This window comes from Physella acuta, unplaced genomic scaffold (assembly GCF_028476545.2).
Source record: "Physella acuta isolate Inbredline_101_S28 unplaced genomic scaffold, ASM2847654v3 ptg000133l, whole genome shotgun sequence".
Classification (NCBI taxonomy): Eukaryota; Metazoa; Mollusca; class Gastropoda; family Physidae; genus Physella; species Physella acuta.
The window spans coordinates 198,606-224,958 of record NW_026731652.1 but is presented as its reverse complement, the minus strand read 5'-3'; the positions used below and the strand labels follow the sequence as shown (position 1 = coordinate 224,958).

General features: G+C 32.3%; 3 protein-coding genes across 10 annotated transcripts; 2 read left to right on the top strand and 1 right to left on the bottom strand.

Annotated features, from left to right (window-relative positions):
- Positions 1 to 546: 546 nt before the first annotated feature.
- LOC131935185 (F-box/LRR-repeat protein 15) lies at positions 547 to 4,381 on the bottom strand. 2 transcript variants are annotated; one of them, XM_059291554.1, is made up of 4 exons: positions 4,330 to 4,381; positions 1,715 to 2,750; positions 1,329 to 1,460; positions 547 to 1,133 (listed from the first exon to the last, which is right to left on the bottom strand). In XM_059291554.1, the coding sequence occupies exons 2-4, from the start codon at positions 2,383 to 2,385 to the stop codon at positions 938 to 940; spliced, it is 999 nt and encodes a 332-aa protein (XP_059147537.1). In that variant the 5' UTR covers positions 2,386 to 2,750; positions 4,330 to 4,381; the 3' UTR covers positions 547 to 937. The 2 variants fall into 2 exon arrangements, with proteins under 2 accessions (XP_059147537.1, XP_059147536.1); XM_059291553.1 differs by lacking the exon at positions 4,330 to 4,381 and adding an exon at positions 4,170 to 4,197.
- A 1,221-nt stretch (positions 4,382 to 5,602) lies between these two features.
- Positions 5,603 to 11,845, top strand: LOC131935140 (DNA-directed RNA polymerase III subunit RPC4). 2 transcript variants are annotated; one of them, XM_059291489.1, is made up of 10 exons: positions 5,603 to 5,629; positions 7,566 to 7,692; positions 7,825 to 7,929; positions 9,197 to 9,387; positions 9,859 to 10,022; positions 10,270 to 10,375; positions 10,576 to 10,713; positions 10,926 to 11,041; positions 11,152 to 11,301; positions 11,622 to 11,845. In XM_059291489.1, exons 2-10 carry the CDS (start codon positions 7,607 to 7,609, stop codon positions 11,745 to 11,747), a joined length of 1,182 nt encoding a protein of 393 aa, XP_059147472.1. In that variant the 5' UTR covers positions 5,603 to 5,629; positions 7,566 to 7,606; the 3' UTR covers positions 11,748 to 11,845. The 2 variants fall into 2 exon arrangements, with proteins under 2 accessions (XP_059147472.1, XP_059147471.1); XM_059291488.1 differs by lacking the exon at positions 5,603 to 5,629 and adding an exon at positions 7,279 to 7,376.
- A 1,626-nt stretch (positions 11,846 to 13,471) lies between these two features.
- On the top strand, positions 13,472 to 25,949 carry LOC131935188 (casein kinase I). Of its 6 annotated transcripts, none has more exons than XM_059291560.1 (10): positions 13,472 to 13,663; positions 13,797 to 13,876; positions 15,126 to 15,236; positions 15,545 to 15,693; positions 15,804 to 16,032; positions 16,151 to 16,321; positions 16,483 to 16,631; positions 16,739 to 16,877; positions 24,019 to 24,239; positions 24,502 to 25,949. In XM_059291560.1, the coding sequence occupies exons 2-10, from the start codon at positions 13,801 to 13,803 to the stop codon at positions 24,520 to 24,522; spliced, it is 1,266 nt and encodes a 421-aa protein (XP_059147543.1). In that variant the 5' UTR covers positions 13,472 to 13,663; positions 13,797 to 13,800; the 3' UTR covers positions 24,523 to 25,949. The 6 variants fall into 6 exon arrangements, with proteins under 6 accessions (XP_059147543.1, XP_059147541.1, XP_059147546.1 ...); XM_059291558.1 differs by lacking the exons at positions 24,019 to 24,239; positions 24,502 to 25,949 and adding exons at positions 17,835 to 17,852; positions 19,756 to 20,308; XM_059291563.1 differs by lacking the exons at positions 24,019 to 24,239; positions 24,502 to 25,949 and adding exons at positions 17,169 to 17,215; positions 19,756 to 19,895.
- Positions 25,950 to 26,353: the final 404 nt, after the last annotated feature.

Genomic DNA, 26,353 nt, shown 5'->3' with positions numbered 1-26,353 from the left:
AAACACAACAGTAAAAATATAATAAAACACATTACAAGTTAACTATGCAAAGTGGTTTAACTAGAAATACTAGTACAGTTGCACCTCGGCAAACAAGGTTATAAGACAATATTTGTCATGTATAAATTTTTTTCTAATTAAAAAACATTAAAAACAAATGGGGATGCATTTTGGGGTAAGGAATGGATTAATGGCTTTTCAATCAGTTTCAATGGAGAAAATTACTTTGAAATACAAGCAGTTTGATATACAAGTAAGGTATCAAGGTACCACTGCATATTTATTTGATGTGAAAGTTAGATGTTTCTTTTTTTTCCTCCACAAGTGTAGAAATCCCCATCATTCCATATATAGCACATTTAAGATTTACTATCACCATTTTTTTAAGCTAGTCTCATCCACCCATACTTCCAACACACACATAAACATAACCACTGGTACACCCAGTAATCACCTCAGATGTGTATGTAATAACTTTCTGAGTATTGATATAGATTGTTTAAAGAAAGACATAACATAAGGAATGCATTGTATCAGTTCAATACATCCAATACAAAAACAACACAGCACATCAGGATTATTTTAGGTAGATCTCAATGATATTAATATGAAACTAATTGTGTTAGCTACTTCAATTGCAGCAAAAATATAAAATGTAAAACAGAAAGGAAGTAACTAGAAAAACATAATCACTTTAATAATAAAATCACAGTTTTTAAAAACACAAATGAAAATTTAAAAATTAAAAGGAATTATTTTTATTAAAACGCATGAAGAAGTAGAGTTTTTACTGCAGTTTATTTTTTTAAGTAGAATTGTTTCCTTTGATTTTTATGTGTTGAAGTTTTAGGATTCAAGGGAAGCAACTAGTAAATTTCACATCTTATAATTTGAAGACTAAAGGGAAGTAAATCAGATTATACATAAAAAGACTGAATTAGAGCACTAAGTTAATCCTGGGTGTGTGTGGATTATTGTTTGGCCGTTCTAGTCTAAAGATATGAGGACCAGGGGGTGGTGGTCTGTCCACTAGTACCTTGCGACTGCGTAAATAACCTAGGCTCTCTTCTGTAATATCTCTGCACTCGCGTACCTGTATACCCTTCAGCTTGGAGCAGTACTGTGCCAGCAGTCTGGAAAATATGCAATTTCGTTTATTTAAACAGATTATAATTTCTAAATGTGTCGGTTTAATTACATAAACGTATATGTAGATAATTAAAATGGTTGTTTTTAAGCAACTAGCAACTGTTCTAGCACATACCTCAAGCAACTAGCAACTGTTCTAGCACATATCTTAAGCAACTAGCAACTGTTCAACCACATACCTAACTGAGTTATCTGTGACTCTCCAGCAGCCCCTAAGACTCAGATGGACTAAGCTTGGACAGCCGTGAGCAATAGCTCCCACTGCCCTGTCTGTTAATCCATACAAGTTAGCCAGCAGCAAATGCTTTATCCTAAACACAAATGAAAGATAAATGCAATTTGAAACTATGTAGCTCTTGAAACAAATTTTAACCATATTAAAATGATTAATCCCAATAACAAGAAAAACATAACTGTTGGTTATATTAGCAAAACAAAATATTAGGTAGCATCTGACTAACCAGAATAGGTTGCATTTACAGCTAAGATTCTTATTTATTTTAGAAACTATTAAATGATTTAAGTTGATGTGGGTCTACATGTCGACTGATTTACGTCTACTTACTTAGGAGTAAACTGTACGAGCTGAACAACTAAATTATCATCAACATTCCAGCACCCTGACAAGTCCAGATATTCTATATGGTGTTTTTTACTCCAGAAGGATAAAAAGTTGTCTCCACTAAGCCATATACAATCTTTCAAGCAGATGTGTTTGATGTGAGTGCAGTTGACACCTATAGAGTAAACAGTTGAACCAGACAAAGCTGTGCACCCAGTGAGATCAACTTTTTCAAGACGAGGGTTTCTTGAGATTATGGGTAGCATTGCATCACTTGTGAGCCATGATTTGGCACCACGAACACAAATGGACTTCAAACTAGTACAATCCTTTGTCATAATGTTAAAACCCAGCGTAGAAAAATGGTCCCCCAGCATGCTTGTGTTTATGTGGAACTGGAGACGAAAGTGAGTCTGCACTAAATCACGACAGCCACTGCTAACTGCACGAAGTTTAAATAAATCACGAATGCTTAAATATGGAAGCAAAAAACTACTGAGGACTTGTTCCCAAGGTAGATCTAACAGATTTATACTTTCATAAGATTCTGTGTTGCTTTCAGAAATTTCAGAATCTACACTGTCATCACCAAACACTAACTGCTCCTGGAGTTTCTGTTCAAAGACTTTCATTTCAGATTCACTTCTAGTGCCAGAGTTGTTTGAGGTAAACATATTTGTTTTTTATTAAATTTTCTTGAGAAAGTGCATAATTAGTTTTAAAACAAATTTGAATTGCTCCACCTTAAGATGAACAACTGTTAACTGTTAATGGTGTAAAGAGCATCAGATGTGACTTCATAAGGAAGATTTTAAAATGTATACATCTATTATTTAGGCAAACTGCAACCAGTTTTCTTGAGTTAAATAAAACTTAAGATTTCTGTACTGAAGCATCTTCCATAATCAATCTAAAGTAGTTTTTCTTTTTGTATCCATACACCAATACCATGATCATCATGTATTATGATGACTGGGTAGCTGATGAACTTCAACATAGCAGAATACAGTTTCAACACTGCCAGTATAGGATCTCCCATCTGTAATATTTAAAAAAGTAATTTTAATAATTTATAATTTTTGCAGCTAATCATAAGACTACTATTGGTTATATTTATTACTACTAAAGTATTTTTATATTAAATTTTAAAGATATTACCACTTTCAAATTTACTGAAGCTCTAATAATAATTAAAATTAGCCTAGGCATATAGGCCAAGCTAATTTAAGTAATTTTAAGAGAATGAGCCAGCAAATACCGATGGCTCTAAGCTCTATATTTATACTATAATGAGTGTACCCGTCAGACAGGTTGCTACGAGCTGATGCAATATTTTAAGAGGATTTCATCTATGCGTTACCATATTTCTAGACATGTGGCCTTGATTTCTAGAATCCAGTTATTTAAAAGTAAAAACGCTGTTGCTATATTTCTTGGGTCTCAGTTGTTATGGCCCAGGATTGTCCACGCTACCACCCTGCTGCATGACAGCCTTGAGTGTACGCTAATCACTCTCCCTATAAGTAAGTTAAAACACACATTGGTGACCGCTAAGGTGTCATGGGGCGTTTCGGGGCGCCCTTAGTAACCATCAGTTACAATACTGCAGGGACTCTGGGTATGGCCCCTTGTTTAGATTGGTTTAATCACTGAATGTCAAGTGGGGTGGTATTTAAAACGAAATTAGGTGCCATAGGAGTGCTCATGGGCAGCCTAGGTGGCCTGTTATTTAGTCAACTATCATATAGATCTATATTAATAGGCCTATATCATAGTAATCATAGAGTATTAGTAGCCCACCTCATCCGTATTACTGGTAATACTATTACTATTACTATTACAATATTACATGGCACTCTTAAAAAATAGGCAGATGGTAGCCGGAATAAGATACGCATGCGCAATGGAGAGAAACTACGACATGCCATCGCGGCGATGTTTTCGATGGTACTGCGCATGCGTGTGTTTACAACCGCAGAACCCTAACACCAACCCAAATGATGGCCTAATCCTACCCCTAATCCTAACCCTAGCCATAATCCTATCCCTAACACTAACCCTAGCCCTAATCCTATCTTTAACCCTCATTCTAGCCCTAACCCTAGCCATAGGACACTGCGCATGCGCAGAGCTATCTTTTGCCGACTAAGTGGAGACGTTGGGGAGGAAAATCTTCTTCCGAGTAGTCACTTCGTAAATAATATAGTAGTTTATACTTATACCCTACATGCCCTACGCCCTACATCACAGTACATAGTACATAAGAATTTAAGATTTATAATATAATCAATCTAGTTCAATCTAGAGATCAAGATTTATTATTATCAGGCTAATGAATCTAGATCTAGATTAATAAGAATAGGGCCTAAGAATTTTTAATTTTTAAGATTCAAGATTGATTCAAGAGTCACATTCAAGAGCAAGATCCATAAAATAAAAATAAAAACTTAAAAAAAACCTTAGAATTTTTCCAGACTTAGAATCTAGATCTAGATCTATTCTAGATCTAGATTCTACTCCTAAAGCGGGTCCAAATAACATAAGTTAATATGATCTGATTTGTAATCTAAAAAATAATCATCCAAAATCGTTAAATCAATGATTCTTGGAGTAATCACCATTAAAAATTAAAAGAAATCAAGATAAATTATTAAATTAATTAAACTTGAAGGCTGAAGGTTTTAAAAAGTTAGTGTATTTTACGAGATCTAGATTCTACGTGGGAAAAAAAACGGAAAGCTTTTCAAAAAAATATCTTTATATCTTTAGAATTTAGAACATTATGTTATGAACATACAGAATCTAACTACAGAAATTAATATAGATCTGGGGGCCTATATAAGTCTTGTAAACAACTATTTCTTTCAGAGAGGAATATATATATATATATATATATATATATATATATATATATATATATATATATATATATATATATATATATATATATATATATATATATATATATATATTGCACCATTATGTCTATTTTAATTACTGTAAAGAAAAAAGGGTCACCGTTATATTTAATAATATTTAATGTTACCCTAACTAAAATTGAATAAGCGACACACTAATAGCGGTGCATTGTTATATTTTTAAAGAAAGGAATTCTATTTAATTATTTTAGTGCATACGTAAAAGCTTGATATTAAAACGTTTTTAATAATATATTATATAGGCCTACCTAGTAATTATGTAGACTATTGGGTGCTGCTCTATACGGACAATGCCGTTGCACTCAAAGGGATTGTGTAGAATTGATGATAGAAGCAAGAGTAACATTACCTGTATAATTACCTACGATGGGGGAATCATGGATAAATAACAATCTTTGTAAATTGTAATATAAACTTATAAAAATAGTTTATGCGGATCTAGCTAAATCAATAATTGAAAAAGAAGTCGATGTTTAAAAAAAATTAAATTGCAAATTTGAAAGGGGGAGGGGGTGGGTCGTAAGCTGAAGTTTGACGTCATTTTAGCAGGGGGGGGTTGCATTTTTGTGACGCTATGTGGCCGTGAGAAGGGAGGAGGAGTAAAAAATTAAAATCGTTAAAAATGCGTGAGGGCATTTAGGGAAGTCCCCAATTTAGTATGTATTGTAGGCCTATTCATCTGATTAATTTAGTAACTTTGCTAATCAGACTGACACAATTGAAACTTGTGACACAAATTCCACAGAAACAATATAGACACTTAAGCTATCTTACTAAAAAAAATTTAATACGCATAAAATCATATCTATCAGAAACATTGAACTTTGGAGGCCTGTTTCCAAAAATACATACAATAGTTTTCAATGTTAATCAAATCATTCGGCAATTAGAAATCAGAAATCTTGTTTGCTTTGATCAACAAAACATGTGTGCTGTCGTATGTAGATCTAGAATCTAGTAGTCTAGTTGACTGGTCCTGGTACGGAGTTATTTGTTCTTTATTCTTTGAAATTGTAGATCTATATTAAATATTTATAAGAGCCTAGGCTCTAGATCTAGATCTATATATTAAATATAAATCTAGGTAATCCCTTAGTTTAGCGTCGGAAATTATCGGGTAATGTTTGTTGAGTTTCGGTAATTAGAGTTACGGTAAACCATGGTTTATTTGACCATTGAAATAATAATAAATTGAAAGTCGATTGTAGTAAATTAATGTTTTATTTTTTAAAGTTTAATCGACAAAAGGAAACAAGAATAAATATAATAGTAGATTTAAATTAGTAGATCTAAAAATAAAAACATATATTAATATAAATATAAATAATGTATCAAATGTAATAATTTAATGTTTTTGGCTTGCAGCGGATTTGCGACCATTAATTAATTAGATCTAGCTAGATATCTAGCTGCTAGGCCAAGTAAAAAAATCTAGATTACGAAAATAGTAAAAATGATTACAAAATGTAAAAATGATTACAAAAATAAATCTATCCAAATTTTAAACATTCTGTATAAAAATAAAAGAAGACGCCAAATAAAGTATGGTTTACGGTACTTCCGGTGAATTCCGGAAGTGTGTGACAGACTTTGCCATTGTTTTACTGTTTTTTACTGCTATACGATTCCGGAATAATAACCGACGCTAAACTAAGGGATTACCTAAATCTAGATCTACATCGTAAAACTCCATTTTTAGCGTATTTTATTTGCCGCTTCACGTTTACCTCCAGTCAAGAGTTGAGTCAATGAGGGTGAGAGCGGATTCAACAAGCACAACCGACACACACAAGCAACACTTTCACTATCAGTACCATACCATCACTAGAATCTAGACCGGCTTACTTAGGCCTACACTAGATCTAGATCTACTCTGTCACTAGAATCTAGATCTAGATCTACTAGAGATCAATGCTACTAACTTACTAGTCTACTACTAGATCTAGGTCTAGAGTCTAGTCTAGACCCTAAGATCTAGTAACAAAAACAAGGACTTTACTAGATTTCTAGATTTAGATCTAGTTCTAGATTTTTTAATGAAATTGTGTGTTAATTAGAACAGTGTAAAATAAATTAGAAAAAACAATTTGTAGAATCTATGTTAAGATAAAAAGGCAAATTTTTAAAAATTGTAGTGTAGGTGCCTGAGGCCCAAAACAAGCGTTGCTGTGGCGTTAGGCCTACTGTTTTAATTAAATTAAATAGCATGTAAAACTATTACTAATCACTGGCTTATGTTTTCTTGCCAGGGGCAGCAAAATCACCACATGGTCCAGGGGGTCACTGTGAGACTATACTAGATATATGTAGAATAGATATAGGCCTAGCCTTTATAAAAATTTATTTATTCTTATAGCTTTTTTGGATTGTTCAAGTTGTTGGTTGTCATCTTTCGTATACACCTACACAATACAAGCAGTAGAGGGGTCACTCCAGATCTCTTGCCTTAGGTTTTGTTTAAATTTAATACAATAAATAGTAGCACAAATGCCACCATTTGGCCACTGTCTAGCTTCACACCTGTGATAATGTATGGGATAGCCGTATTAGGTAATAGCTTCACATTAACATAATGAGGATTAAAAATGCAAGTTGTATTTTTATTCATTCTAGTGCGGGCTCCTATCTCCATAGACAGAACCAAAAGTAAAATGCCTAGTCACTGTCTTTTCTTTGGGTCAGAGCTGCTTTGTGGCCAGCCAAGTGACATACAACTATTACTAACTGTAGGCCTTTTAAATTAAAAACTTTGTTTATTACTAAGTTTTATTTTTAACTTTTTAAAAAAAAAGCTGCTAATTAGCTTTAAATACTTTAAAATCACAATGGATTGTCATCATACTAAACCATTCTTCAACTTCAAACTTTTGATTCTAGATCTAAATGAATTTTATTGCTAATTTTTTTTTTTTTAGGTATCCTATCTTTAGTGATTTTTGATTTAGTACTTGTAATCATGGCTGATGACAATATACCCAATAGCAGTGATATTCCTAGAGGTCTCATAAACAGAACTGGAACTCCAATTGGACGAGGATCCAGGTATAGACTAATATTCATGACTAATAGTCATTTAGGAGACTAATTGTCATTTATTTATATTTTCTGTTACTACTGCAATGCTGTTTAGATTTATGTTAAAAGTTGTTCATTAAAAAATTATATGTTTTTCAGGTTACCATCTGTCAGGGGCCACCGTGACCTAACTCTGGGTGGTGTTCAAAGAAAAGTTTTTGCTCCAAATTTAGCTGCTGTAAAAAAATCAATTAGCAAGGAAGAGTAAGTTGTTTTAAAGACTACTACTACTGTTAGCCTGTCGCTCGACCTACTTTTTTTTACCATCGTCATGGTAATGATGGCTGCCAAAAACAATAATACAGTGATTCCGTTTTTTAACAATGTTTCATGGTCATTTCAGAAATATATACCTAAAACCATTATTTTTGTGATTATTCAACAATACCGCTCTAGTTTTAACAATGGACGACTAGTGCTTGATGCAAACTTGCCATTTGTACATTATTTTGTCTAATCACTGAGAATATCGAGCAGAACATAATAAAAGTAAGCAAAACGTTATTTAATTTATTTGATATTGTTCTAAACATACTGAAAATATATTCTAAACTATAGAAAATTATAACTTGCTTTCTACAAAACTAATGTCATTAATGTTTTAAAAATCATGCAGAGTAAAAACAAAACTTATAGAAAATAACTTGATCGAGACAAAAGCTAACTAAGCCCGCACATCTTGCCCACTGTGTTTTTGGATGGGGAGAAATCTAGCAGACGACACATTCCTGCTGAACGGCAGTGAAAAGTAAATCACGTCACAATAACACTCCTTAAAAAACTAACCCACTGTATTACTGAAAAGCAGTCATATCATCGTAGCCATTTAAAAACAAACTTGTTTTTTCACAAATCATTTTCTAGGCTACCGATTAAATTTGATAAATAAAATTGGTATCAAATTAAAGGTGAATAAATGTAGATTTTAATTGTTTAAGTCATCTTAAACAATAATGAAATTTAAAATCTTAGGCTACACGCTACTACTGTTAAATGTGTGTTCAAAATTTGAATTCAGTTGCTCCTTTTTACTTTCTAAGTTGTATTAACTTTCAAGTACATAGATTGTTAAGACATGATAGTACAGGTATGAGTGAATCATGCTCAAGAATAGTGTCAATGAATTTTATAACATAAGTATCTCATAGTTATTTTTCATCATGTCTATAAATTTAATGTCTAAATCTTAGTATGATTCAAATAATTGAAATTGTCTCAAAGAAAAAGAGTCACTATATAATTTACTTGGGCTTTAATTTTTCATTTACCATTATGATTTTGATATAATATAGTTAAGGAAACCTTGAACTGATGTGCTTTAAGTGTAATTTATTAAGTTAAAAACATTTAGTTCAATGGTATAACTTGTGATCCAAAGCCTAATATTGGACTGATGTGCTTTAAAAAATTGTTGGTTTTAAATATAATTTATTATGTTAAAAATCATCTGGTTCAATCTTATAACTTATAGTGGTCCAAAGCCTAATATTGGCTCTCTACTAACACCTCAAGAAAAACAAGAGAGCGGTAGAGGGAAAGGTCGTGGCCGTGGAGACAGAGGGAGAGGTCGTGGAAGAGGCAGAGGTCAGGGAGAGGACAGGACCATACAGTTGCAGTCAGAGTTTTCATATGGCCCCATGGGAGGATCTTCTTCTTCTTCTGGTAAATGAATTTCATAGGGGTTGGTTTGTTGTTTTTTTTTTGACACATTGAAATAGAAATTATATGGATGTTTAATTGAACCTGTTTGTAAAAATATTCCTATTTATTAATATGATAACACATGAATGTTGGATTTATTATTTGCTTAGCATAATTATAATCTTTTAAAATTTATGTTACAATCAACCTTTTGTTCAACTCCAAACATGATTCAAGGCACTGTTTAAACCTTTATTTAACTTGTCATCTTTATCATTACACCACAAGCCCTCATCCCTAGCCGCTACATACAAAAGCCCCTCACAATTGTTCACTCCCAGCTTTTACACCAGCACTCGACCTTGGGATAACAATACATAAACACCCCAGGGTTAACTTAACTCACACATGCCTCTTTCCTACTTTATAGACTATTCTAGCCTGTTCTAATCTAACTTACAACTGACCCATGACAATTTCCACAAATTTTAGGTTGGAGTCGAGGCAGGGATGGAGGGGGAGGAGGAGGTGGAGGTGGTGGATCAGGAGGTGGCGGCAGAGCTGAGGCTGACTCCACAGCTATTAAAACAGCCATTAGACGCACTAAAGGATCAGAAGAAGACAAAAAATTGTTTGATACTTTAATGAAAGATGATGTACGTTCATTTGTTTTAGTTTTATTACTAGTTCTACTTTTAAATAATCCCTATTGTAAAAATGTTAATTCTAATCTTACTTTTTAAAAATCCCAAGTTGTAAAAATGTTACTTCTAGTCCTATTTTTAAATAATGACTAGTTGTAAAATGTTACTTCTAGTCTTACTTTTAAATAATCCCTAGTTGTAAAAATGTTACTTCTAGTCCTACTTTTATATAGAAGCTTTACCTGTCTATTTGTTTCAGTTTATCTCTGATCTAGCCATAGGGGATCCAAATATGGCTCCCATACGACTACCATTAAATATGAACAGTGGATGGGGTAAAGATGCAATCAAATCTGAAGTCAAAGGTAAAGAAAATTAGTTTAACGAATTGATATAAAAATCTATTATTTTGTGTCTCAAAACATTGTAAGGCTGCTAATATTATAATTCTTTTATTACTGTATGTTTATTGTTGAACTTGACCTAAAAAAAAATTATTTTAATTCTTGAAAATGTATATTTTGTTTTGCTTTTTATAATAATGCTATCTGATGAATGTATTCAGAAGAGCATATGGATACTGATGAAACAGATACAGTTGAAGATGTTAAACCAAATATTCATGGCATTAGGTTCTCCAATAATCAGTCCATGAGTGCACCTTCAAGTGTGATGGACATACTGAAAGTTTCTGTCAAAGCAGGTAAGTCACATCTTTCACCCTAATATAACCCTAAATTTGATAAAATAATATGTTGTATTACATACACTATTTAACATAGTTAAAAATTTTGATTTGACAATCTGATTATGGCTTCCAAAAGATGTATTGTATAGACTGTAAGGGTGTTCCTTGTAGAGTATATGAGTAACACTTGTAGATGTTTAGTTCATGTCTGAAATTATTTGTTACAGAGAAGGGTGAGCTCTTGTTTATACAGTTTCCAGATACCCTGCCAGGTTTACCAGATACTATCCTAGAGGCTGACAGGGCCAAAACCTCCACAAGCACAACCAGCATGGAAGATGAGGTGAACATCTTTAGAGTCCTGCATCTATTTACATACAAATCTCATGATTGTAATCATTTACTGGATTCATTAGAGGATTTACATGATTTCTGTTGTTTTTCTACCTCTAGTTAGCTAAAAGGTTGAACTCTTGTCAGCTGAAAGATTGTACAGAGGGCTATATGGGTAAACTTCGAATTAGGAAGTCTGGGAAAGCTGAGCTCATTCTGGGAGAAAATGTCATGGAGGTGTTGCCTGGTATTCCAATTAATTTTCATCAGGTAATAAATATTTCAACTTTCTTTCTTTTTCTGATAATCTTCCATTATCAATCTCAGTCCAAAAAAATGTTAATGGTAAAAAAAAATTTTAATGTTTCCATTCAAGATGAAGACACATTTTGTTTTATTCTGTTACATTTTTAAAAAAAAAAAACAAAAAACACTTAATTTTAGCTTTGATTTCACAAAAAAACAACACATTGCATATTTGTCTTTTATACAATCTATTTGACCTTTGATTCCTAACCCTGATGTATATATGACCCTTGATCTATAACCCTGATACGTAGATATTTATATAACCATTGTCTGTTTTTCAGGAACTTGTCTCAATTAGGACAGACCAAAACCCAGGTCAGATGGTGGTGCTGGGTCCAGTCAGACATAAACTAGTAGTGACACCTGACTACAATGATTTACTTTCACATGTGAATAGATTTTTATGATGATGTTTTGCTGTATATAAGTGTTACGTTTTTAATGTAAAAACTTTAATTATTGTAATACACCAAGGTGTTGTATGGTTGGTAAATTAAAACTATTTAACATGATTTTGTTAAAGTCTTTGTTTTTCTTACTAACTGTCACTGTGATTGTTAAAATAGCACAAATGTTAGGACTGGTATTTCAATTGCCACACATTCTAGTTTTATACATAGAAATATAACAGCATGGTCCATTTGGATAAATCTGATTCCTAATTACTTTTTTAAATAGTGCAACTGGTGAAAAGCTCATGCTACGACAAGGATTTAAAGCTTTTATTGATAAAAATTGTCACAAAATTGATTTACATGCGTGCTGTGCTATGGTGATTAGTTAATTCAGGGGGGGGGTGGGGGGATCGATAGGAAATCTGATGTTTCATAGAAATAACCAAATCTTGGGGGGAAAAATTAGGTTTCAAAGTTTGAACTGGTCTTGATCAGGCAAGCGGGTGTCAACACAGAGTTAAAGCCCCCCACCAAAAAAAACATTAACTGCTTACGATTAGTAAGAGCTAAAGCTACACCCCCTTTTGATATGCTTAAATTCAGAATGTTATAAAACTGCTATTTTTACATTCTTAAACTTGTTCTGAATGTATGTGTATATGGGCTACACACATATATAAATGTATTGGGATAACAGTATCCTGCGTTTATTTCCGTATGCTGCACTTTGTTAATGTGTTATTTCATTGTGTATTAAGTCTCTGTGCTTTGTGCGTGTAAAAGCTTTAGACTTACTATAATTTAATTAATTCGTTTTTTTTTTAAATCAATATCTGACATCACACAAGAGACCATACAATACACAATGTATGTAACTGTCTAGAGAGATGTGGGTTAGGTCATTCGCACTCACAGGTAGTGTCAGGTAGGCCTATGTTAAGAACAGCATGGGACGTAGCTGTTTAAAGTTTGTAATAACAGCTGTTCACATTGCCTAAGTTACAATGATGGTTTTAAAAAGAACTTATGTCATTGGCCTCTGTACAAGCAGAAATAGGGTCATGCTATGATGTCTCGCTATCCCCCCCCCCCCCCCCCCCTCCAATCAATACATTGTAATGACAGATAGGAAACCCCTCCTTCAAAAAACAATACAATCGAAAAAATATTTTTAAACATAACATACATTTTGTCATTTTTTGTTTTAAAATGTGCCCACTAATTTCTAAATGCATGCAAAGTCATTTTGTAATAACCCCTTTATGTAGTTCAAGTAACAAACTATTACAATATATAGTCACATCAACATTAACCGATATTGAGGAAGGGTAATAATTATATTATCCAACACATTTTCTTATAAACACCCATTTAGCCTACATATCTTGTTCCCCAAAGTCTCAGGTCCTTTACGCATAACAATGTAATGAGAATTGGTGAAAAACGTATACACTAATAGTGGGAAAACACGTAAGCACTATTGCTTTAATAAAATGTTTTATTCTATTTCAATATTAAGAAGTTATTTTATTTATTATAACATTAGATTAATCGGAAAATCCTATATGCGTAATAGGACGATTAATCACCCAGTACACGGGTAACTCATTTCATTACTGTACAGCTTCACCAGCTGCCTACACTACAACAATGAACCCAACCCATTGGACACATTCGACGAGTTTATAACATTGCTATGGGGGTAGAAGGCCAATCTTTAAGAACCGGAAGTCAATTTAGCGCCTGCGTAGATATCGTCTCGAGCAACCAAAGTAAATAATGGCGTCCGGAGTAGGAAAATATAGCTGATAAAATCATCAACATCCGTCCTTCTCTATTGTCCATATACACAATTAATGATATTTTAAGTGATACTGTTCATCTTCCGACCCAAGGAGGGGGTTATTGGGAAGGCCTTATCATTAGAGGTAATGTGTTGGTGATCTGTTGGATACTACAATAATCCAAAAGATTTGTTTATATTTTTATTTGGTTGATGTGAACGAAGTCGCATACAAAGAATCAGGAAATACAGATGTTTTAACTTGTTTCTCTCATCAGGAAGATGGAGTTAAGAGTTGGAAATAAATACAGGCTTGGCAGGAAGATTGGTAGTGGGTCTTTTGGAGATATATACCTGGGTATGTAGGCATATTATTATTACTTCAATATAATTTTTATACTTTTATTTGGACTATTCCAGTTTTTGTTTTCTGAGTTGATCATCGCAATGACTGGATTGTGCCTTGTGAGTTGAGCAATTTTTGTCATTCACTCACTCACTCCAGTGGCACTCACTATCTCTAGATCTAGATCTTATAAATCTAGGCATACTTAATAATATAGTTCACAATTTCTAATAAATTTTACCTTTGTAGCTCTAAGACTAGCTAGCAGCTAGGGCCTAGACTCCAGACTTAGACTAGATTTCTAGATCAAGGCCTACTTACTTGTAGGCCTACATAAAAAATATTAAATAAAAGTTGTGTAGGCAGGCTAATTATTAATTTAAGTTTAGGATGTGCTAATACTTAACGAAGTGACTACTCGGAAGATTTTTCTCCCCAATGTCTCCACTTAGTCGGCTAAAGATAGCTCTGCGCATGCGCAGTGACCTATGGCTAGGCTTAGAATTAGGGTTAGGGATAGGGTAAGTGATAGGATTAGGGTTAGGGATAGGATTAGTACCATCGAAAACATCGCCCCGAAGGCAAGTCATAGTTTCTCTCCATTGCGCATGCGTCTTATTCCGGCTAGCATTCAAATAAAAATGTTCTAAAATATTTTTCTTGATTCTATCTGTATCCTAACTGAAGCTGTACACAGTGTACAACAGCAGGAACTATTTTTCGTTTCACAGATTATAGGCCCAATGATGCCAACCAGTAGAATGATAGTCCATACTGGAATGTTAAATTTTAATCTTTGATCTTCCTTAGCAATAAAAAAATAATAATCATGTTTAGACCTACAGATAGTAGACTAATCACCATACCCAAGATACTAAGATACAGTCTTATTGTTAACTAGAGTACTCACATTTCTTACAAATCTTATCTGTGGAATATTTATAAAAACATAAGCTCTGGAATCTTTGGCTTCCATGGCTGCTAAAACAAGGTATAATGTTATGGTTTTTCCAGAATAGGGCGAGTTTACTCACATTTTCCCAATATCAATATCTACATTCCCCTTTATCTTTGCCTGTTATACAACATAAGGATGATTATAGATACCAGTGTCCGATAATGGAATCTTCTTTAAAAAAGGGGTGTTGGGTTGTTAGTATTATCATCATAACAGCTTTGTCCATTTGAGAAATTTTACAGCTTTCTTCAAATAATTTACATTTAAATATGGTGTATAGTAATAACATGTATTTTAATTCAGGAACGGATATATCAAATGGAGAGGAAGTGGCCATAAAGCTAGAATGTGTTAAAACTAAGCACCCGCAGCTACACATTGAAAGTAAAATTTATCGAATGATGCAGGGAGGTGGTAAGCATGTTTGTTTTAATTTCTTGTGGCTTGTCTGTGATAAAATTCACCATTTTTCTATTATATTGAATAGTAGTACATCTAATTTTAAAAAAAAAAAATGTTTTTGTGATAAGGATCACAGGTCTTTTATACTGCTGTTCACATCTGTTTTTAAACTATTTTTACGAACCGTTATCATCTCATGTAGAACTATGTAAAATAATTTCTAGGATAAAATTAAAGCTTTACTTGTATAAATTATATAGAGATATTTAAATATGTAGCATTGAGGACATGGCTTTAAATTATTATTAATCGTTTTTCAGTGGGAATTCCAACAATCAAATGGTGCGGAGCAGAGGGTGACTACAATGTTATGGTCATGGAGCTTCTTGGCCCTAGCCTTGAGGACCTATTCAACTTCTGCTCACGAAAATTTAGCCTTAAAACAGTCCTGTTACTGGCAGATCAGCTGGTATTTTTATTTATCCTTCCTATTAATTTCTTAACTTTGAAGGTGATTACATGATTATATTGTTCCTGTTTTTCAATAACAGCTACAGATATTTTAATTTTATGTTCCAGATCAGCAGAATAGAATACATACATTCGAAAAATTTCATACATCGGGATGTTAAACCTGACAATTTCCTAATGGGCCTTGGTAAAAAAGGAAACCTAGTGTACATTATTGACTTTGGTCTAGCAAAAAAATATCGTGATGCAAGAACACATCAACATATACCATACAGAGAGAATAAAAATCTCACCGGAACTGCTCGATATGCCAGTATCAACACTCACTTAGGCATTGGTGAGTGCACTGACAGTTATAGATTAGATAGCTCACTCACTTCAAGTTTAACATTAAGATGATTTAGAAGGTTAGTCTTTGCTTATAAAATCGGGTGTTGTATATATTTATATTACAGAACAAAGTCGAAGAGATGATATGGAGTCTTTGGGCTATGTCTTCATGTACTTCTTGCGTGGAAGTTTACCATGGCAAGGTCTTAAGGCAGCAACTAAACGTCAGAAATATGAACGTATCAGTGAAAAGAAAATGTCAACCCCAATTGAGGAATTGTGTAAAACTTTTCCATGTATGATATTTTTTATTGTTAATATTTACTTGCCTGTGAAAACTTAATAGTTCTTATAAGAGATTTTGTAAACTGTTGAAATAATCTTATAAAAAATTCACATCGATGTGTTTTACAGTTTAGCACATGTGTTGATGCAATGTACTTTTTTATATTCACAGCTGAGTTCGCCACTTATCTAAATTTTTGTCGTTCATTGCGATTTGATGACAAACCTGATTATTCCTACCTAAGACAGCTATTCAGAAATTTATTCCACCGGCAAGGCTTTACATATGATTATGTTTTTGACTGGAATATGCTCAAATTTGTGAGTAATAAGCATTCATACTTTGATAAATTACATTATGTGTCATAATCTTATTTGATCACTTGTCTTTTTTTGTATGAAACTTAATGGAGTGGTTATGTTTTTAGGGTGGTAGGGGCACAGAAGAATTAGAGAGAGATCGCAAGATGCATAGCTCCACAGCTAGGGCACTGCCTGTCACTGCATTGCCTAGACGCACAGACCAAATGGCAGTTCAGCCAGGACCAAACTCAGGGGACTTCAACAGTAAGTTAAATTATGGACTTAGCAAGCATTGAACTAGTAAAACCTGATTTTTAGCATTAATTGCAGCTATATTTTATTTACTTTGCAATAGCTTGGTGGGTGCTGCAGTAGGGTATTAATATGTAAAAATGTAATCAGGTTTTACAATATTATGATGCATCATGTTCTCATTCTTTCCCTTATTCCTTTTTTTTTTTTAAAGAAAAAGAAGTTGGAAGGGAAATTTCTATACTGTTATATGTTTTTGTCTATCCAAAAGACAGTCAATCTGTTTCCTTCTTTCTGTCATAGCCAACGTCCTGTAAAGTAAAAGAATAAAAACAGTTTGCACATGAATTGTATGTAAACACTTGTCATTTAACTTCCAATATACAAATAGCCTCGGAAGTTGTCTCATTGCATACCATAATGCTTCTAATATAGCAGCTTTGGCATCATAAGGGCTTTTGTAGCAAGATTATTGGGGCAATCCAATTTGCTTTCTTTCTTTTTTACCATTTAAGCCTTCCTTTTCAGAGCTTTTTATCATCTTATTAGCTCACATGGTTATTGCTTAACAAACTGCACACATCTGAAGATTATTTCAAAGAAAAAAATAGAAAGCTACTGATCTTATTTTTTAGCTAAGGTTTCAAGGAAACTTTGCATCAGATTGTAAATATTTTAATATTATTGTTAAAATAATTGTTATAGTGCAGCTTATTTCTTGGGCTCATCTCTAATGAGCATGGTGTTTGAATTTTATAGCCAAGAATCTATGTATGTGAAATTTAATACCTTGCATTTTGAATTGTTTGAGAGATTAATTGTATAAAAAACTTATGTATATTCAGCATGTTAAGATTTATCGGTCTGTTGATAAGAGGTTACTAAAGCTTGATATAAATGTAAAGTTTTTTTATTACTAAAGTGTGTTTACAATTTCTAAAATTAAATTGTGTACTTTTTTCATTTTAGGTTTAGAGGGTCATATTGGTACTTATTATTTATTTCTATAGCACGTTTTTGAATTAGAATGGTGAAGAAAGTGACTGTTTAGTTTTTTTCTGTGAAGTTTAGACTGCTTCGTGTTATTGTGACTATTGTAACATACCATTTTCAATATATTTCCATAGTGCTTTGAGGTTGTATTGTTTTCAACTCTTTAAGAATAGCTACCATATAGCAAGATTTGCCTGCATTTCATTGCAAGGACTAAAGGTTATAGTAGAAGTCCTTTTCTGTAATATCAAGACTGCTCAGATGCATTTTGTAACACTTTTGAAAACGCTTGGTTTTTTTTTTTTTGTTGAGGTGCAACTATTGAGGATGTTACATTTATCACAAAAACAAACTTTTTTTAAAAATGTTTTTGTAATGTAGTATTTAAAGTCCTCTTAATGCGTTTATTTAAAAAAAAAATATAATGTATTCTTTACAAGTCTTGTTTGAAAAAAATTCAAATTATTCCTTTGTCTCAACTTCTAAAAGAAACAATGAGTTTTATTGAGCTTTTAAGAATCCTCACCCTTATGGGGGATTCTGGTTGGATATTTTTTTATTGATAATTTTTATCACCTTTATTTTGCACCTTCAGGAAAATTCATTTTGCACAAAATGACATTTCACTGTTATGAAAATTATTTATGGATTAGTACACTCATAACTCCATACTAGCTAACCAAAAGCAGATTTGAGTATTTAATCTTAAAATCAATTACACCTTATATATGGCAGCTTTTCTTTCAGTTATTAGAAGCTGTTCGCAATGAATGAACTTAAAAACTGCATCTTTCTCTCCACCCACTTGTCATACTTTCAGAATATTTCTTACATTTTGATCCTTGTGCACATGCATGCATGTTTATAAAATAACTCAAAAATTAAAAGAGCTTTATTTGTAAAAGAAAAATATTGTGGTGGTGTATTGTATTTGTAGTTCAGTTTTCATTATCCCCACTTCATTGCTTTTTTTTGCATGCAAATATATTGGTACTTTTAAATACCCTTTTACCCTAAACTTCATAATTTTGAGGGTATGGCGTGTAATTTTACTCATCCTAATAGTAAGCTGACATTTTACCCTTTTATTTTGTAATTTCTCTGTACTATTTTTAAGTAGACAAAATAAGAAAATATTTTTTGAAGATGAGTAAAAGTGATTAAAGTTGAAGTTGAGTTCTTTGACAGTTTTCTTTATACACACTTATTCTGTTGCACATGAAGAGGTTAGCTTACCTTACCACTTATATTAATATTTAACAAGAAGTAAATTATTGTTGCTTACTCATCAGTTGTAATATATTTAAATATAGAAAACTACATGCAACTTTATGGCCTCAGTAATACTGGAAAAGGCTGCTCATTGTTGGTGTATACAATTTTCTAATTTAACCTCATAATTACATCTGTTTAAGGAAAACTTAATTATGCTTTAGTTTGAAGAACTTACATTTGTTAAAAAATTTTCACTAAGGAATAAGAATTTATATTATTCATTTGCTTCTACTGCTTTTGTTCGCTATTTCTAAGGCATGTATGCATTTTAGCGTTAGTGATTTTAGACTTAAAGTTACTGCTATTAGTATCCATTTTAGAAAAACTAATGCAATTGTGTAAATTGTAACTAAGTAATTTTTATTAGTGTATATTTAAATGTTTTGTTTTAAAGAAGTAAAATTTTAGAAATATTTTTACTTATTTCCAAAAGATTTTAAGATTTAATGAACTACTATATAGTTCTGTTCTGTAAAAAAAAAAAAACTTACATGGAAAGGTTGATTTTTAAAAGATATAATAAATAACAGTAATTGTGGCAGTAGTATTTTGTTGAAAATAATTTGTTGGAAAGGGGTGATCAACTAGTCACAATATTTTTCTTTCACCACCTCTCATTTAGATGTTAGAGGTCATTCTGGGAGGGGCAAAGAGCGTCTACCTGTACGTTTGTCATTGGCTACTAAAGGTTCAGAATCTCAAGAAGCTGTACCAGGTGACAGTAGAGTAAGTGATCGGCTAGCCACACCATCTTCAGGGGGCCGAATCAGTTTTAAAGGATCAGGACTGCCTGTGCCAGTTGCAACAACAGATGGTTCTAAGTTCAGACGAATGACTACAGATGGGCAAGGCAAAGGAAAGCGCTGAAAAAGTTAACGCAGTCATGATTTAATTTGAAAGACTTGATTGTGATGGAAGGTTACATTTCTTGTGATTATTCAGTAAAACTTGTACACAATTTCCAGCAATAGTATGTCATGTTATTAAACTGAAGTGGAGACAAAAGAATGCTTTTTAGTTCAAACTTTTTCAAGCAATATATTTTTTCTTTGCAAAATCTTAGTTTTTCATCAAATTGTTAATCATTTGTATTTTTGCATTTTATTTTAGGATTTTATGGTTTCATTGAATGTTTATTTTTTAAATTAAAATGATAAAACACAATAACCTTGCAAGATATATAGTCTGCTGTAGTAAAAAGAAAAGTTGCATAACAGTTCTCTTCAACATAATTAACCAGTAAGATAAAAGCTGCTGTTTCCATCAAAACTTGTTGAAAATGGTCCTCAAAATGATCCTTTTTTGTCCGGGTAATAAAGTCCAATGTTTGGTGTGGGGGTTTTTTTTTTTCTGTTGCATTAACATTCTCTGCCTTTAGTTTTAGCAGTCTCTTCTTTTATGCAGGAATATTCAAATAGAGAAAAAGCTTAGTCTGGGGAGGTTAGGCTAGAACTTCTGAGATTCTCTAGTGCACCAGTCTCACTATCTTGAGTCCTGACAAGGGTGGTTAGACTAATTTGACAAGGTTTTAATTTACCACTGTACCATCTCACAGCCAAATAGTCCACCCCAAGTCATTGCTACTTAAGTTACTTGAATCATTCACAGCCATTGTTACTTTTTTATTTTAAAAACAGATTATGTATATATATATTATATCATGGTGAGTTGCTTTTGGTTGTAAATATTGATTATATTCATTGTAAATAAGTTGATTATGTTATATTTTAACTGACAGTTTTTTTATTACAAATATTGATTTAATATTTGTTTTTGCATGTTAAAACTACTTGAATGTTTCTCTGAAATTTATACCAAATATTTAATAAGTTCTAGTAAGTGAAACTTTTCCCCATTTAGTTCAGCTGTGATATCACTTCATAGGGGCAAATATTGCCAATCTTGAGTATTTTCTTATGGCTTACTATGATTTCAAATTGAAGTTCAAGGTTCAAGTACTACAAGCTTACTGACTTTCCGTTCTGTAAATAGTGTTCAGCGCAAATCCAGTTATTTTAACCCAGTTATTTTAACCGTAAGACTTTGTTTCCATACTGTGCTTAGTAATCGTAAAATTTAACACATGAACATTGTTAGAGTTAGTGTAGTTTTTTAATGTCACCTTAATCTTACGCATAAATAGTTTTAAAACAAATATTTAGCCATAAAAGACTTTTTTATCAAACTTTTCTCATAATGTATTTCATTTATCAGCTCAGTTTCTATGTCCATATTTTGCTCAAATGTTATATTTGGAAATATTTAATTATATAGGTAATACATTAAAATTTTTACATATTGTCTAGACCTTTCATCATACATTTGAATTTTCTTAATAAATAAACCGGGAGTGATCTCCCCTAAACTTTCTCGAATATTCTTATATAAAATAACAGGGGATGGGAACTCGGGCTATAGACATGATTTTTAATCCATGTTAAATACTAAAGTTTTAAAAATAGAATAAAATCTCGTAGACAAATTAATTGCACACCAAGTGAACGCGAAATAAAAAAGCGCATACTAGTGCGCAATATTATTATTACTTTTAAAATTTACATTAGTTTTTTGAGAAATCGGAAGTAGCGTAAAGTACTACTTCCAGTCAACGGAAATGACTCAAAATTTAATAGAAGGTAGAGAATTAGATCTTTTACTTACGTATGAAATTTCATTTATCTATCTGAAATAGTACTCAAGTTATAGGCTTTTGAAAAATTCAAAGTAGGAAAAGTGCCACTTCCGGTTATCGGAAATCGCTCAAAAGTTGATACGGATCTACGATTTTGATTAAATACTTGTATATGAAATTTCATCAACCTAGCTGTAACGGTACTCAAGTTATTGTGTTTACACACTGACACACACACAGACATACGGACAAGATTGCAAAATTATGTTTTTCCGTATCAGTGAGATGCAAAACGTCGAGATTTGCAAAAAATCTCGATTTTTTTTTTTTGCACGATTACAAGACTTTCTCTATACTTCGTATATACGAGAAAGTAAAAATGAATTAACAGAAGTAGTTTTTACAATTGCAAAATTTGTCAATCGAGCACTGCCTAATCTATTTTAAGGGACTAATACTATGGATTGTGAAAACTTAAATGTGCTGTTGTTTACATTTATGTTGTTCTGCAGATGTCTTTAATTCTAATTTACTAGATAAGATATACCTGAAAAAATAGTTGTTAGATTCACCATGATGCTAAAACATTTCTCTGAAAACTTATTTCATTGTTTCTTAATAAACAAAAAAGTATTGAGCTTCATCAGTTTATTTAAAATAAAGTACGTGTTCAAAGAAGAAATAAAAATTTTAAAATGTATTTTACAGTTAGCGCTGCGTTTTGAACATTCAAACTTAGTTTAGGAGAGCCAGTTTCTTATGTTATAGTTAAAGATGTTTTACTCATTAACAGAAAGCATAATTATACAAGTGCTTTCATTGTTTCAATTATTCCAGACATAAGTTTTAAGTTGATTGATAATATTATAGCTGTATATTTAATGCTTATACTTAGCTGATGTGTAATAGTTACCAATCTTATCAATTATTGTTGTACAAGCAAGCCTGTAGAAGTGAAATAAAATGGTATCTGACATTTAATGAATGATCCCAATGTGGTGCCAACTATGGATTTAGTTACTAGACTAGAAGCTTGATCATTGTTAACCTCTTACCCTATTATTTTATAAGTAAGTGGCAAGGGAGTTATTTAGAATTAATATTGAAGTAATTTCCCTAAAAGTTTGTATGGAAAGTAAAAATAGCAAGGATGGCTTGTCTGGTATGTTATATTGTAATATCCGCTGACAATTGTCAATTCAGTAAACTTCTTTGGGCCATCTTTTTCAGGTTATTCAGCCATTTTATTCCCCTTACTGTTGATCCTGCAGCACAACCTGTTAATTTCCCTGCTTTGTGGGCTTATTGTACTCTCTAGGCTTTATTCATTGAGTTCGTGGCATTCACACATCTTTCACCTTGATCACAGAAACATGTTCATAGTTTTTTTAAATGATGTATTTGTGAGCTGTAATCACATAATGAGGGATATCCACAATTTTCTGAATTCATAAACCAGCCTAATTTGATAAATTAAAATTTGGAGTCGTGTGCAACAAGGTGTATGTAGTGGATTTATTTATCATAGGATGAAATCATTTAACTTGAGAATGTCACCCTCTTGGATCAGTTACACAACCCACACCACATCTATTGATGCAGAACAGTCAATTGTTTTCTGTTACTTTTTCTATTTGTACATTAACTTTTTGAAAATATCCATTTTGCATGGTTGTTATATTTCAAGTTTATTATTTTTTGTAAATTTTAAATACAACTTCTAGGTGTGCCTACTAAGCTTCAAACATGGTTTTATTAATCACTAAAATACAGTACAATATATTTTTTTTCTTTGTTGAAAGCTCATTTTTAAAGTGTGTATTATCATATATACTATAGATTCTATTATTTCCAAGAGAATGGTATAGTAGAGCTACTTTTAGTAAATCACTATTATTGCTGTTGCACATTTGTATATACAGTTACATTTGGCATATGTTTGATGTGTGCTTAGAGATGTACATGTCTAATGTTGTGATATTGGTCAACAACAATAAAATCAACAAACAAACTTGCCCTGTATTGGTATCTTCTATCAGTATGTTTGCAAACTATTTCTTTCTTTCTATTTCTTGAGCAGAAATCTTTCATCTCGTTTCTTTTCTTGTACCAGTCTAATTCAGGACTTCCTGTCTGTGGTACATTCTTATTCTTTCAACTTTGTTATTGTCAGGGTTAGGAATAAAAGCAGTCAGTGCTCGCAATTATGTTCTCAATGCATGAATATTTATTGTTTGCTGAAAAAATTTACAGATGCTTCACCCAGACCAATATCCAGAGAAAGAGAACGCCGCACCAGCACCAGACTTCATCGAGGTATTCCTACAAGTACAGAGATGCAGAGAGAAGCTTCACGCATGACCATGGGTCAAGCTCAGCAAGGCAGCATAATATCAGGTCTTGCTCCAGGTATAGTTGGTAGACGAGAGAGTGGATCTAGAGAGGATGTTCAGCGCTCTGGATCATCTAAACACGTGGGCACATCTTTTTTTTATTGACTCTTGCAATCACTTAGTTATTTAAAATTTCTTCCAGTAATATTAACTAAATTTTTTTTAATTAGTTCAAATTCTTATAATAATTTTGTTCTGTTTTTTCTCCACTATTATTTTTATTTCTTTTGTAATTTTCACAAATATTCTGAAAGTATTTATAAAAATTAGTAATAAATCAACTTAATGCTGTTTAAAAAAAATGTGATGTTTTAATTATTCTTTTATTGCTTTTTGATTATAGGTAGGTTATGATAAAAAATGAAAGCCTAATCCACATCCGCCCTTTTGTGCATGAAGGAACAACTTAGACTACAGACCTTAAGGATGGAAGAATTTCCTGGTTGTAGCAGCTATGTTTGGTGCTGAAGTGGAGGGACGCCATACACTTTTTTCAGTATTTCTTTAGGACTCTTTTTTAAAAAGCATAATTGAAAGCAAAAGATACCAAGATGGTTATGTAGTGGGGTCATTTAGTTCATGGTGTATTCACTTACTGCTCCAACAACTTTGTGTTACACCATTTTTAATGTCAGCAATATACCACCAAGCAAATGTAAACTTTTCAACTAATATATTTAATAATCTAGCATAATACCTAGTTGAGATTAAAGGAATATCAGATACATTTTTTTTATAACATGGGATAAGTGAAGGATAAGAATTGCTGTTTGAAGTGTTTCCTTTGACTTGTACTCTAAAGGGTTTACAGTATTTTGCTAAAAAGTGATTTTTTTTCTTGTGATTAATTTCTGCACACTTAATTTTCTTTGCCATGTTAGATATCTTAGCTGGCTTTACTATGGTGGCTGTGTGTATGTGTGCCCATCATCTCCCCCCTCCCTAGGCTGCTGTCCCAATATGCTCAGCTTGCACTAATTGTTCTGGTCTCTTCAACTGTTTGCAAACCTCATCATTCAATTCTTTTCCTCATCAAGAGCTAGTGTACAAACTGTAACATAAGAGTGAAAGCTTATCAACATTTTTCCCTACTTGTAAATATTTTTTGGAGTGATCTGTATACCAGAGTGGATGAATCTATATTTTTTTTATTTGTTCTATTGATGCTTGCTTCTATGCTACAGTAATGAATGTTTCTATGTAGTTTAAAAAAATATATTTTTATTGTCTTTCTGTTGTCACAGGTTTGCTAGTTCTTGGTGCATGCTCTCTGTAGCTTTACAACAGTAGATATGGGAATGAAAGAAGCAGTTATCATTGGCATACTTTATTACAACCTTTTCACAAATATTGTCCATGGAAATAAGAATTACATTGATATGTTTATATATATAATTTCATTGTTTACCTTGATTTCAACATGCAGTATATGTGACTGAACAATTCTGATATAATGTAACAAATACTAAGCTTTAAAAAGCTGAACAAGTCTAGTTGATATGATTGTTTGGGACCAATTATTGCTTGAATCAAATATATGACTAATCAACAAATTGTATGTAATACTTGTATGTTTATCTCAAAACGGACTATGATAGATGTGGTTTTTCTTGTGTGTCAGGCCTAATGAAAACTATCCGTTTCTAAAATAGCTACATCACTACTTAGATAGCAGAGAGAGCTGTGATCAGCTTCCTAATTGTATATAACTTGTCTGGTGCATGCAGCTATTTTTGTCACATTATGGATAACATAGATGTTTTTGGGGAACAATAAATTCTTGATTACTTACTACAACTGTCTTGTCATTTGGTTCAAATTGGCATACTGCTGTTAAATATTTTAAAAACAAATACTCGTTTAAAAATTATTGGGAACACATTTATGTATGGAATTAGTACTCGCAGGTCTGAGTACTTGATATTTCAAGAACAATATGTGATGCACACAAAAATTCAAGGTAGTTAGTCTTTTTCTTGTGGTACTAGAAGTGTTTCTATTGTTAACATTTTTGAATGACAGTAAAAATAAGATTAGCTAAAAAAAAGGAATAAAATATACTTTTAAATATATGTGCCTTTCAGAAAAGCTTTTGAAATTCTCAAACAGCCTCAATTTCCTCAACTCTGGTTATGTTCTGAAATATAAACCTTCATTTTGAAATTTGTGGGAAAACATTTTACTCAGCATTTTGG

Coding starts and splice junctions, on each gene's coding strand:
- LOC131935188 (XM_059291558.1), top strand. CDS start 13,801: ATGGAGTTAAGAGTTGGAAATAAATACAGGCTTGGCAGGAAGATTGGT. Junction 15,694..15,803: donor TGTTACTGGCAGATCAGCTG/GTATTTTTATTT, acceptor TTTATGTTCCAG/ATCAGCAGAATAGAATACAT. Junction 16,632..16,738: donor ACTGGAATATGCTCAAATTT/GTGAGTAATAAG, acceptor TTATGTTTTTAG/GGTGGTAGGGGCACAGAAGA.
- LOC131935185 (XM_059291554.1), bottom strand. CDS start 2,385: ATGTTTACCTCAAACAACTCTGGCACTAGAAGTGAATCTGAAATGAAA. Junction 1,461..1,714: donor CTCGTACAGTTTACTCCTAA/GTAAGTAGACGT, acceptor ATTTGTGTTTAG/GATAAAGCATTTGCTGCTGG. Junction 1,134..1,328: donor GTCACAGATAACTCAGTTAG/GTATGTGGTTGA, acceptor CATATTTTCCAG/ACTGCTGGCACAGTACTGCT.
- LOC131935140 (XM_059291489.1), top strand. CDS start 7,607: ATGGCTGATGACAATATACCCAATAGCAGTGATATTCCTAGAGGTCTC. Junction 7,693..7,824: donor CCAATTGGACGAGGATCCAG/GTATAGACTAAT, acceptor TATGTTTTTCAG/GTTACCATCTGTCAGGGGCC. Junction 10,023..10,269: donor ATACTTTAATGAAAGATGAT/GTACGTTCATTT, acceptor TATTTGTTTCAG/TTTATCTCTGATCTAGCCAT.